Source organism: Bos javanicus, chromosome 12, assembly GCF_032452875.1.
Source record: "Bos javanicus breed banteng chromosome 12, ARS-OSU_banteng_1.0, whole genome shotgun sequence".
NCBI classification, from domain to species: domain Eukaryota; kingdom Metazoa; phylum Chordata; class Mammalia; order Artiodactyla; family Bovidae; genus Bos; species Bos javanicus.
Window position 1 is genome coordinate 23,053,141 of NC_083879.1, and position 13,489 is coordinate 23,066,629.

Sequence of the window (13,489 nt, forward strand, 5' to 3'; positions counted from 1 at the left end):
GAACAGAGTTCTCTGTGCTCTACAGTAGGTCCTTGTTGGTTATCCATTTTAAATACAGCAGTGTAGTACACATTTTGTTATCCATATCTTGACCAACACAAGAAGCTTCACCTATGGTCAGAAATGAATTTTTAAAGGTGAAATAGGTGTCTTATTAATGAGCATGATAAATTTTAAAAATGGACTCTTGTCAGTGAAATTAAAGGTATTCAAGATTGTGTTTTGGCTAAAAGAGATACTCTCTGTCTTTATATAAAAGGATTTAAACAGCCATCTAGGCACATAGTCCTTATTGTAAGTCTGAAAGATATCTAAAATATTTAACAACCAAAATGTCATAGGCCTGACTAATCCTAACTAAAATAAATGCTGGAGTAGGTTCCCGAGGGGCCTTGACCGGCCAAGCACCAGCCTTTTCATTCCTGGGAATGAGGCTAGGATTCCCTAGGGTTCTCAGGGGAGGGAGGGGACATTGGGGCACTTGGAGAACTTGGGGACAGTGGCTGTTTATGCTTTAGTACCTGGATACATATTTTAGTATTTTTAACAATGAAAATAGAGCTTTCCTGGTGGTCTGGTGGTTAAGAAGCCAACTGCCAATGTAGGGAGCATGGGTTCAGTTTCTGATCCAGGAAGATCCCACCTGCCTCGGAACAACTAAGCCTGTGAGCCACGATTACTGTGCCCACATGCCTAGGGCCCATACTCCACATCAAGAGAAACCACCGCAGTGAGAAGCCCACGCACCACTGTGAAGACCCAATGCAGCCAAATATAAATAAAAGTTTAAAAAACAAAACAATGAGAACAGCTTTACTAAAACACTCTGCCACATCCACTCTACCATAAGAAAGTCAGCCGAAGTCTGATCACCCGTAAGGACTCTGTTTCTTGTCTCTGGTTCAGAGGATTTTTAGTTACTTGTTGCCAGAAGGAACAAAATCCCTCCCTGAACCTTGCCTTTGCTTCCAGTGGTTCTTTGGTGCAAGATGGTAGCCCAGTCGCTTAAAACGATAGGGAGCTAGGATTTAACTAGCTCTCGGAACAGGTTGGTGAGCTGGTTTGTGCCTGCTTTTTGATAACTGTTTAATAAACATCTGTATGCGTCACAGGATGCGGTCTGAGACTTGCTTTCATTATAACTTGGAAATGAAGTTGTCGGACGGTAGCTATGCCTCACCGTCTCTCTCGCATTTTCAGTGGGGGTGGGTTGTAATTTACCAGGGTCTCAAGGTTGTGCTTGACCAAATTGGATTAAGCCCGTTCCCAAGGGCTACCTTACAAGCAAGGAGCGATCATCAAGGAAACCTTTTGGACGGAGGGCAGCTCCCCGAGATCAAAGGAGCCCTGGTTGCCACACATTTCCATTTCAGTGGATACAGAGACTATATGCAGAGGCTGCTCAGTGGCCGATGAAAGCGTGACAGGTGCGAACAGGGGAAGGGTAGATAAAAATGCTGTCAGGATGGAAACCAGCACCTCTTCTCCTGGGACTGTTGGAAAATTGGCCGCAGCCACAGGCCAAGCTGGGAAGCAGCAATTAGAGAGAGCCTGGGTCCTTTCACACTCTCTTTGGGGCCAGCCATGAGACAGAGGGGCTGAATTTCAGGTAGTTTCAGCCTTTATAAATAGCAGCTACAGACAGAAACCAAAGGATCATCTTTATCGCCTACACTGAATAAGGACCCGCTGGTTATCTCCGCCACCCCCACGTGGAGATGGGATTCTGTGTCAGTTCACAGCGTGAACACAAAGACCAGCAGGTATACACACTCTGTGTATGGAGCCAGTGTGTGTGCCTTAGCGTCTTAACAGGGGCATTATCTCTAGTGGAACTTTTTAGGATGGATTCGGGGCTAAGGGGCAAGAATTAACAACAACTGTGCCAGCAGAGACTCTGCTAGCCAGACTGGACAACATGTCCACCATTTTTATGGGTAAATCATGCAACTATATAGCAACAAAACTATCCACCAACAGTTGGATACCGGGCCATGGAACAGAGGTCCATCTGATGGGTGTGATCTTAAGGATTCAGATGCCGCTCCACTCTCCCTACTTTTCTGCCGCTTAAAGTGAAATTTAATCACATTTCCGAAGGCACCAGGATATTTTTATTTCTCTTGCTCTGCCTCTGTATTGCAGAGACGCTGTGAAGGCAAGGCGTCTCTGCCTCTGCTTTCGTGGTTATGTGATTCTGGCAGGGATTTCAGGATAAGATGATGCAAGGCGCTGATTTAGCGTAGAGTTTAGGAGGAAGGACCCTGGGTGGATCTGATGAGCACATGTGGTGTGGTACACAAGGGAAATCCCCTGAAACTCAGGTGTGAGTGGAAGTGAAGAAACATTGGTTCCCAGGTAGCCACACCCAGTAGTCACCTGGGTGTCTCGTTCTCAGATCTTCCAGTTTCTCTGATGGACCCATAATGTAGTATTTAAAATCTCCAGGGCTTCCCTGGTGGTCCAATGGTTAAGAATCTGCCTGCCAATGCAGGGACACAGGTTCAGTCCCTTATCTGGCAGGATCCCATGGGCCATGGAACAACTAAGCCCGTGAGCTGCAACTGCTGAAGCCCAAGAGCTCTAGAGCGCAAGAGAAGCCACCACAGTGAGAAGCCTGTGAACTGCAGCCTAGAATAGACCCTGCCCGCCACAACTAGAGAAAGCCTGCACGCAGCAACGAAGACCCAGGAGACAAATAAAATTTTTAAAAAGTAAAATGAAAAATAAAATCTCCAGATGCTCAACAATTTTTTTAAAAAAGCTTACTGTCCAAATACACACTCTGATATTATAACTTACTAAGATTGCAGGAGGTATTAACAATAAAAATAATAGTAATAATCAGTTCAGTTCAGTCATTCAGTCATGTCCGACTCTTTGCGACCCCATGAACCACAGCACGCCAGGCCTCCCTGTCCATCACCAACCCCCGGAGTCCACTCAAACTTATGTCCCTCGAGTCAGTGATGCCATCCAACCGTCTCATCCTCTGTCATCCCCTTCTCCTCCTGCCCTCAATCTTTCCAAGCATCAGGGTCTTTTCCAATGAGTCAGCTCTTCACATCAGGTGGACAGAGTATTGGAGCTTCAGCTTCAACATCAGTCCTTCCAACGAACACCCAGGGCTGATCTCCTTTAGAATGGACTGGTTAAATTTCCTTGCTGTCCAAGGTACTCTCAATAGTCTTCTCCAACACCACAGTTCAAAAGCATCAATTCTTCTGCACTCAGCTTTATTTATAGTCCAACTCTCACATCCATACATGACTACTGGAAAAACCATAGCCTTGACCAGACAGACCTTTGTTGGCAAAGTAATGTCTCTGCTTTTTAATATGCTGTCTAGGTTGGTCATAACTTTCCTTCCAAGGAGTAAGCGTCTTTTAATTTCATGGCTGCAGTCACCATCTGCAGTGATTTTGGAGCCCAGAAAAATAAAGTCAGCCACTGTTTCCCCATCTATTTCCCATGAAGTGATGGGACCAGATGCCATGACCTTCGTTTTCTGAATGTTGAGCTTCAAGCCAACTTTTTCACTCTCCTCTTTCACTTTCATCAAGAGGCTCTTTAGTTCTTCACTTTCTGCCATAAGGGTTAGTAATAATAATAGCTAGTAATAGCTAGCTTTTCTCCCTGGGTGTGTAGTTTGGGCTGCTGTTCTGGGTGTGCTGCTTTTTCATGAGTTTGAGCATCTGTGCAAGTGTGGGACCTCCGAAAGGTACTTTCTGGTAAATCCCTGAGTTGATGATGACTAGCACTGTTTCCTTGGAGGAGGGAATGGGAACCCACTCCAGTATTCTTGCCTGAAGAAGCCCCATGGACAGAGGAACCTGGTGGGCTACAGTCCATGAGGTTGCAAAGAGTCAGACACGACTGAGCCACTAAGCACAGCACAGCACTGTTTCTATAGGAGGCAGTAAATAGTACCTGCGAGAACTCTTTTTTTCTTTGTTCCCCAGCTCCTCACCTTAAAGGTGAAGCTAAAAATGTTTCTATGGGAACAAGAGAGATAGAACAGAGCAAATTAAAATTATGGCTCTTTAATGAAATCTTTTTGGGAATCCAGAAGATAAATGCATGCCATTGGATAGAATAGAATCAATGTGTAACTCAGGAAGGGTTTTCCCCCTAAAATCTGAGACTCATAAAACATGAACTCATGTTTGAGTAGAGAGCTTACACAGCAGTCAATTACCCATCACATGCTTGTCTAGACAGCCCTTGCCTTCCTCCCACTCTGGCTACAGAATGAATGAATATGTGCTGTAATTTACAAGGCTGGTATTTTCCTATCAAAATTGACTATAACATATCTCCTTAGACATGGTGCAATTTTGAGCGCTTTACAGATACAGATACATATCTTTTCCAGAAAGTAAATCCCTGCTCCCTTGGACATGCAGGTTATGAAGAATACTTTAATGCTTAGCTTGAGTGTATCAGCTCTTACCAATGGACACATATACATTGCATTCTCTCTACATTCCTGGTTGCCTCCTTGGAGAAGACAGGGCAAACAAAGAAGGTGTGGAGTCTTTTAAGGATTTCTTGCCTCCTCTAATACGCTGAAGTGGCTCCAGTGTTCCACACTAGACCCTTGTACACTTAGGTATCCTATGTGTTTGGGCGGAAAGGGTATCATTCAACTCTCCAGAGAGTTCTAATCCAACTGTCCAGTCTCCTAAACCTAGAAATTAAGGGGCAGGAGAGGTAGAAAGATACAGTCAGCCTGGTTCATTAAGGTCCAGAGCAGCAGTTCTTGAGGAGAGAGACTGGGTCGGTTCACTGAGCTGCAGTTCTGGAGACCGAAGGCATCAAGGTGGGTGCTGCTGCCTGGGACGCTCTGTGTGCAGACTCCGTGCCCAGCCTTTGGGCTGGACTGGGTTCCACCATTGCACGTGCCTCCATACTATCTACTCTTTGGGGAATTACCCATGGGGAACCCCGTTCCTGAGATCTGCTTGTGAACAGCGCCCCCTGGAGCACATCTCAGGAAGTACAGTATAAGTGGGGCTCTGAAGTCGTGTCTAGGATGGGCTGTATCCTCAACATGGGTTATTGCCTCTGGTCACAAACAGAAACAAGCCAAGAGCTTTCAGAAGAACCCCACCTCACAAACTGTCTTCCCTCAGCCTTTTTACTTTTACATTTTTTTGCCCAGCAATCAAGTTTGAGTTCTGCTTTTCTCTTTTCAGACACACGTGTTATTTTAACTACTTGGGGATTGGGGGCAGGAGGAGAAGGGGATGACAGAGGATGAGATGGCTGGATGGCTTCACTGACTCTATTGACATGAGTCTGAGTGAACTCCGGGAGTTGGTGATGGACAGGGAGGCCTGTTGTGCTGCAATTCATGGGGTCACAAAGAGTCAGACACGACTGAGAGACTGAACTGAACTGAACTGTTCCATTAAAAGTTTGAATCAAAGCTTTCGTATGTTTTAGGTCAAATGTTTAAACTCTATTTTTAAGGGGGGGGCAACACTTCTGTTTGGTAACTTCACAAAAGAACACATGGATACAGTACCATGACAGGTTCCTTTTGTTCTTGGTTTTCATGCGTAGGTAGACTAGATGGTCTGAATAGGAAGAGGTAGGAAAGAATTTATTCAAGAGGAAAAAGACTTCTCAAACTTCTGCACATGGTGTTTAAGAACACAAAAGTTTTTTTCTCTGTCTACTGACCCTCCCACCTTCCTACCTTCGTTATTTGTACAGCAAAAGGGTTGAAATCTAATATGCCTGCTTCTTCTCTACACAAACTTTGCATTGACACCTTAACTTGATGAGAAGTTTAAAATATCACAGTGAAAGATGTCCTGCCTTGATAAATGAAGGCAGCTAGCTTATATACAAGGCTGGGAACTCAGCAGTGATCTGGTGAGGAGAGAAATAAGCTGGAAACCAGCAAGGCTCAAGTTCAAAGGCAGAGCACAGGCAGGCCGAGTACACAAGGGAGTTTAGTCAGCCTGCAGGACCAGCTGAAGGGTCCTGGTTTATGTTCAAATGAGCAGTACTGCGCACAGTAGGAGGTGCTGTGGCAAAGTTTCTGGGTGTTGAATGAGGATGGCCCAGTGGGCTCCCACAGACTGCTAGCAGTTTGCAAGCAGAGAGGAACTGAAATGTGACCCATACCTGGAGCCCTTACTCAGCTACCCTAAGGCCAGGGCAGGTCTAAAACATCCACTTTGGGAGCATGTTTATGGTAAGTGATTGCTCAGGAAAAATCAATTATCTGAATTGATCAAGTAAATGTATTGGATCTCACTCCCCCTCATTGTCCAGGGGGGATGAGGTCACCAAGAGAGTGACAGATTGGTTCCGCTGGCTCCAAAATTGAGAATGCTAGATCTGTAAAATGCAAGCCTTTAATAACTAAAATAGTGCCAGGTAGACATAGGCATACGGAGTCTTCTAAGAATACTGGTAAATTCAAAGATGCACCATATAGCTTATTTCTGCACAACATGTAAGTTCTGGCAAAGACAAGGACTATCTGACAACTGGGGAAATTTTTAATATGGATATTCTTCCTAAAACATATCTGCGGAGAAGGCAATGGCACCCCACTCCAGTACTCTTGCCTGGAAAATCCCATGGATGGAGGAGCCTGGTGGGCTGCAGTCCATGGGGTCGCTAAGAGTCGGACACGACTGAGCGACTTCACTTTCACTTTTCACTTTCACGCATTGGAGAAGGAAATGGCAACCCACTCCAGTGTTCTTGCCTGGAGAATCCCGGGAAGGGGGAGCCTGGTGGGCTGCCATCTAAGGGGTCGCACAGAGTCGAACACGACTGAAGCGACTTAGCAGCAGCAGCAGCAGCAGCAAAACATATCTGAGCACAGGAAAAAGTTTTGGAGTTCAATTCAAGCTCCATCACTGATTTGAGATACTGGGCCATTGACTTATCTTGCATGCAGCACAGGGTCCTCATCTTCAAAATGGGAATGACAGATTTGTTTCTCTAATTTCCTGAAGGCATCATAGGCAAAAATGGTTACATGAGATGCTGCTTCTAAACTGTTTAGCACCTGCTTCACAGGCTGTCCACAACCGCTATTATATAATTGTTAATTTCAGATCTCTATTCTCAGCACTAATATTGTGTCTGATATCCACAAATGGGTATTTATTGTCTGCTGGGCTCCAGACATCATCACACTGAGCACTGGGATAAAGGGGCAGACAGGCAGTCACATGGTAGACACTAAAACAGTAATCAAACAACTGAATGAATAAATACAGCTCCTCGAAAGATGAACTGATCGTTGAAATTTCATTTTTATTTGTAGTAAGCAGGGTTAATTTTTTTACATTTATATATTTATTTCTATGTCCTGTGCTCAGTCTCTTAGTCCTGTCTGACTCTTTGTGACCCTATGGACAGACTGTAGCCCACCAGGCTCTTCTGTCCATGGAATTTTCCAGGCAAGAATATTGAAGTGGGTTGCCATTTTCTTCTCCAGGGGATTTTGCCGACCCAGGGATCAAACCCTTGTCTCCGGAGTCTCCTGCATTGCAGAAGGATTCTTTACCACTGAGTCACCGGGGAAGACTCCTTATTTATATATATTAGGCCGCAGTAGGTCTTCGTTGTAGCATGCAGGATCTTCTTATTTATTTATTTTTTTTCAGTTGTGACATATGGGATCTAGTTCCCTGACCAGGAATTGAATCTAGATTCCCTACATTGGGAGCACAGAGTCTTAGTCACTGAACCACCAGGGAAGTCCCAAGGCTGGGTTCTTTGTACCTGTTCTGTCCCTTACTAACAGAAGATGCACTAAAAACTAATTTGAAAGTGAAAAGTCGTTCAGTTGTGTCCGACTCTTTGCGACCCCATGGACTGTAGAGTCCATGGAATTCTCTAGGCCAGAATACTGGAGTGGGTAGCCTTTCCCTTCTCAGGCGATCTTCCCAACCCAGGGACTGAACCCAGGTCTCCCACACTGAGGGCAGATTCTTTACCAGCTGAGCCACCAGGGAAACCCAAGAATACCGGAGTGGGTAGCCTATCCCTTCTCCAGCGCATCTTCCAGACCCACAAATTGTCTCCTGCATTGGAGGTAGATTCTTTACCAACTGAGCTGCCAATTTGAGACACCCTAAAAAAATCAGCCACACCACTCCCACCCACCTTCTCCCTGGGGCTGCCCTGGAACACAGCCAGGATACCTTTTCCCATTGAATGTGCAGGTGGCTGTGGTTTGCTGCTTTCTGTCCCATTAACCTCTATTTTGTCTGTCGAGAATAGCATCCCCCATTGCTGAAAGCAGTGGTTTGCCAACCCGGTGGGCTTGGAGTCCTATTTGATGGAGCATTACAGAGAGCAAAAGGGAAAGTTTAAAGGGATTTGCTCCTCTAATTTCCTGAAAGGATCACAGACAAAGCTTGCCCTCTAGTAAAATGCTTTGTGTTTGCACTATAATAACAAGAATTTATTGCCACCACAGGGGAAAGGAGAGGCCAAGGAAAAATAGTCCCCCATTTCCTGGTTTTCCTTTGTTTCCATTACTACTCACAGACTACCGTGCTGTTTAAAGCATATAAACTTAAACAGCTGCTCTTTCCTAATAGCCTAATGTACTCAGAAAGACTTTTTCTATTACTGTAAAACACGTGCTAATTTCTTATTATTGAGCATGTGGGTTTTACTATGGAAGGACTCATGCTCAGGAAAAAGAAAAATCTTTCTTCTTTGAAGAAGTTCAAGATACATTTACATTGTTAGTTTCATGAAAAAAAAAATACACAGCAGACATATGTGTAGAATATACAAGGAATGGCTTCAAGAGAGTGCAATTAATGTGAGCGATACTTAAGAATCGGTCTTGCTAGAATATAAGTATTTGAAACCAAAGATGCTATCTATTTTGTTCCCCCTGGGGTCTCCTGTAACATTGTAACACACGGAGTGGGTGCTCAAGATTTACCTATGGATGAAGGCCATGGCACCCCACTCCAGTACTCTTGCCTGGAAAATCCCATGGACAGCGGAGCCTGGTAGGCTGCAATCCATGGGGTCGCTAAGAGTCGGATACGACTGAGTGACTTCCCTTTCACTTTTCATTTTCATTCATTGGAGAAGGAAATAGCAGCGCACTCCAGTGTTCTTGCCGGGAGAATCCCAGGGACGGGGGAGCCTGGTGGGCTTCTTTCTATGGGGTCGTACAGAGTCGGACACGACTGAAGCGACTTAGCAGCAGCAGTTAACTATCTCAGCAACTGGCGTGCTGCAGTCCATGGGGTCGCAAAGAGTCAGACACGACTGAGCAACTGAACTGACTGTTGTATATCTCACATGTCTATATGCCAGCCTAGACAAACATTTGAAGAGGAAGTCTTCAGGCTTCTAGCTCTCAAACTCTGGAGGTGCTCACACCCAACCCCATCTCTTGCTTGCTTACACGAACAGTTGGCATCCCCATCTCTTACTTGAACACTTTGAAAAGTGTTGCTCAGTCGTGTCCGACTCTTTGCAACCTCATGGACTGTAGCCCACCAGGCTCCTCTGTCCATGATATTCTCCAGGCAAGAATACTGGAGTGGGTTGCCATTTCCTTCTCCAGGGGATCTTCCCAACCCAGGGATTGAACCTGCATATCCTGCATTGGCAGGTGGATTCTTTACCACTGAGTTACCTGGGAAACCCAAACAATACTTTAACAAGACCCAGATTTGCCTACGTTTCCCCATTACATTCCCATCCCCATGATGCAAATACACTCTTCCCTGGCCTCTAGCATTCATCTTTGGCTAACCCCTGCTCATCTGCCAGGTCTCACCTTAAATTTCACTTCTGCTTTAAGGCTCTCCATCACACAACCTCACTGTATAAAATTCCTTATGATTTGCTGTCTTAGCATCCTGGATGTTTTTTATTCAAAGCACATATCACAGTTATCATATAAATATCTGAGTTCATGTGTGCTAAGCCGTTTCAGTCGTGTCCAACTCTTTGTGACCCCATGGACTGTATGTAGCCCACCAAGCTCCCCTGTCCATGGGATTCTCCAGGCAAGAATACTGGAGTTGGTTGCTGTACCCTCCTCCAGGGGATCATCCCAACCCAGTGATCAAACCCACACCTCTTATGTCTCCTGCATTAGCAATAATACTCCCTTGATGAGATGATGGCTCCTTGATAGTGGGAACTGTATTTATCATTTTCCAAAGTAGATTCCCAGCACCCAATGAGTCCTAGTTAGAGTGGTCACTTAAAAATATTTGTTGAATTAATGGATGAATGAGAGAAAGAAAGAAAGTGCGAAGAAGGGAATAAAGAATCAGGGGATGGATGACTTAGTGTTTCTTTAGATTTGTCTAAATTTTATTGACACATCTAGACCTTAGCATACTGATCTTGACCATTGTTTTGCTTCTCAAAAGATGAGTGTGTGTGTGTGTGTGTGTGTGTGTGTGGTGTATGTATTTTTATGTTTTTTAAGTTAGATTAAGGGTTGGCCATATTTCTATATAATCCAGAATACCAGAATAAATCCATATTGATTTAATAATGATTTACCTTATGAATTACCTAGCAAATGAAAGTCTGTATATCTGAAATAGAGGAATAATTTTCTTTTAAATCACACTGAATGTTAGTTGCTCATTTTGGATCTTAGCCAGTTACTAAATTTAAACCACAAAATGTGTAAACCATGCACATAAACTAGGATCTGCGTGTGGTTAGTAACAGTACTGTGTAACATCCACAAACACTTTCAACAGTGGCACACTTCTTAAGTACCTTTTGTTTTTTTTTTTTTTTTGGCCTCACCCCACCGCGTGTGGGATCTTAGTTCCATGAGCAGGCATGACCTGCAGTGGAGCTGTGAGTCTTCACCACTGCACTGCCAGGGAAGTCCCTTCTTAAGTACCTTTATCTGCTGCCCTACTTCTCCATTTTCATCTGATGGACAGTTGGTCTGATGAGTTGACTACGTTTTATAACACAAATAAGAAAGACTCCATAAACATAGCAATTATTAGGAATGACACACACCCCCTTATCAAGACAAGGAGTTAATTGGCCTCGGGAAGATGGTGGCTCAAAGAGGATGTGCTGAAGGCTCCATCCTGATTCTTGAGTCTTTCAGGGAAGGGCAGGACTTGGGTGGGTAGGTAGATAGGTGGGTGAGTTAAGCCTCCGACAGCCAAAGAAACTTCACAGAATCTTATCATGATAAAGGAAAATAAGAAGGATTGTGTTCCTTTGTTCTTGTCTGAAATCAGTGGTATATCTACTTTTCTATCCTACAGCATTGCTGTTATCGCCTATTAGTTACAGGAGATTTTTTTTTTTTTGGTAGATTCTTTCACTCTAGCATTATCTTTCAAATGGATCACCTCCTTAGAGTAGCCCCTTTGCAAAAGCTGTGTCTATATTTAGGACTGTATCTCTATTTTGAAGTTTTTTTCTAAGGTACCTCATTATGCATATGAGTTTGGGTGATTTAAATCAGAACTAATACCTTCATCTCTCCCATCCTGATGGCTGTTATTCCTCCTTTTCTTCAGCCGTGGGTATGAGCAGCGCAGCTGGGGAGAATTGGTTTCTGTTCCTTAGCCAGCAGGAGACACAGGCCTTGAGGTCCTTCTGAAATGCAGACAACCACACTGGCTTTCTTCCATCTTGGGATAACTTTCAACCCTTATTATCATTTGAGTGAGACTATTTCTAAGGAGAATTTCAGTTTCACTTTGGTACACCAGGAGCCCACACCTGGGGAGCAATAACAGAGCCTCCTGTAGAATCAGCCTGACCTGTGCCTGCTCTCTCTCCTTCTCTTGTGTCCCTAGGTGAGTGTGAAATCGGCTGGGCCTACTACTGCACAGGAGGAGGGGCCGCCACCGCCATGCTGCTCTGCACGTGGCTGGCTTGCTTCTCAGGCAAGAAACAGAAGCAGTACCCATACTGAGATGGAGCCGCCAAGCGCAGACAGAGGAGAACAAGGGCCACAGGGAGCCCGAGGGACCGAAGCATCCAGCTACTCTCAGAAGGCGGAGGAGTGCTTCTAAACCATACGATGCAGATGAAATGAAACCCAAAGGAATCAGAAACATCTTACCACACGGAAGGGTTGTGCAGGACTTGCAAAAGCAATGTAGAGCATGGAATGATACAGAAAAATGGACCAAAGGCTAAAAATATTGCAGGGTGTTGGGTGTTTCTATTCCAGAGTATTGTTGATGTAGAACACATACAGACACAGAACAAATCTATATATGCAAACAAGGTTTTTGGTTTTTTTTTAGGATGATGACTCAGAGATCAAAAGGGCTAGTAGAAACAGTATTATGTTAGGAAGCAGGGTAACCCAAAAAGGTTCCCTGTAAGTCATGGCAGTTTTGAAAGCACACGAGCATATACAGACATACCCATGCAATCACATGCCCAAATGCAGACATTTCCGTGGTTGCACAGACTGTACGAGATGTTTAGTGATGCATTACTCCTCTGTTTTCTTTTTAATACACATTTAAAATACAGTATTATCACTTTGTAAAGCATACATTAAACCTAATCAATGGACCAATAAGCCACTTTATCAGTATTTTGTATACCCTGCATAAACTCTTTACGCCCTCAACCTGTTTTCAGTGTTTATGCAGACCTTTAGAATTAAGCCTTTGTATTTCAATATTATTCAAAAAATATGCAATATTTCTCTGAGTAGTTTCTGCTGTGATATTCTTACGAAGTAAAGGGGCGACTTTGTGTCCACCATAGGAGAGAATTCGATGTGAGAGTAAGGAGAGACATTCTCCAGTCATTAGATCTGGTTTTCTTTCGTCCATTATTGTACTGTGCTGTACCACATTTATTCCAATATTCATTTTGTAAAAAGTAAAAAGTGCTATTTTGTTTGTATTTGAAAAGCTCTGTGAATAAATTTTCTCTTTGATCAATAGCTCAGTGTGTCATAGAGTGTCATAATTCAGTTATAGGGTTTGCTTCTTAATTTCCTAAAGGTAGCCTTTCAACTCCAACACTTTTGTAAGTTTTTCATTTTATTTTTAGGCCTCCTATTCATTCACTCACTAGTCATCCAACCAGGCATTCTTCTTGGCACACAAGGTACTAATGGTAAAGTGAAAGTTGCTCAGTTATGTCCAACTCTCTGTGACCCCATAGACTGTAGCCCGCCAGGCTCCTCTGTCCATGAAATTCTCCAGGCAGTTCTACTGGAGTGGATAGCCATTCCCCTCTCCAGGGGATCTTCCCAACCCAGGGGTTGAACCCAGGTCTCCTGCATTGCAGGTGGATCCTTTACCGTCTGAGCCACCAGGGAAACCCAAGATTACTAGGGTGGGTAGCCTATGCTTTCTCCAGGGGATCTTCCCAACCCAAGAATCAAACCAGAGTCTCCTGCATTGCAGGTGGATTCTCTACCAGCCGAGCTACCATTAAAGGTGAGTATGACATAATTCCTGCTTTCAACCTAAATTCTTAGCTACCAGAATTCTAACTGAAGTACACT

At 44.2% G+C, this 13,489-nt stretch overlaps 1 protein-coding gene across 2 annotated transcripts in view; it reads left to right on the forward strand.

The window, feature by feature from the left end:
* The window catches only part of LHFPL6 (LHFPL tetraspan subfamily member 6), a 234,729-nt gene extending 221,810 nt beyond the window's left edge, over positions 1 to 12,919 (forward strand). For both annotated transcript variants that reach the window (XM_061434715.1, XM_061434716.1), the window contains exon 4: positions 11,808 to 12,919. In XM_061434715.1, coding sequence (XP_061290699.1) covers positions 11,808 to 11,926 — 119 coding nt within the window. In that variant the 3' untranslated portion in view covers positions 11,927 to 12,919. The remainder of the gene's footprint in view (positions 1 to 11,807) is intronic.
* Positions 12,920 to 13,489: the final 570 nt, after the last annotated feature.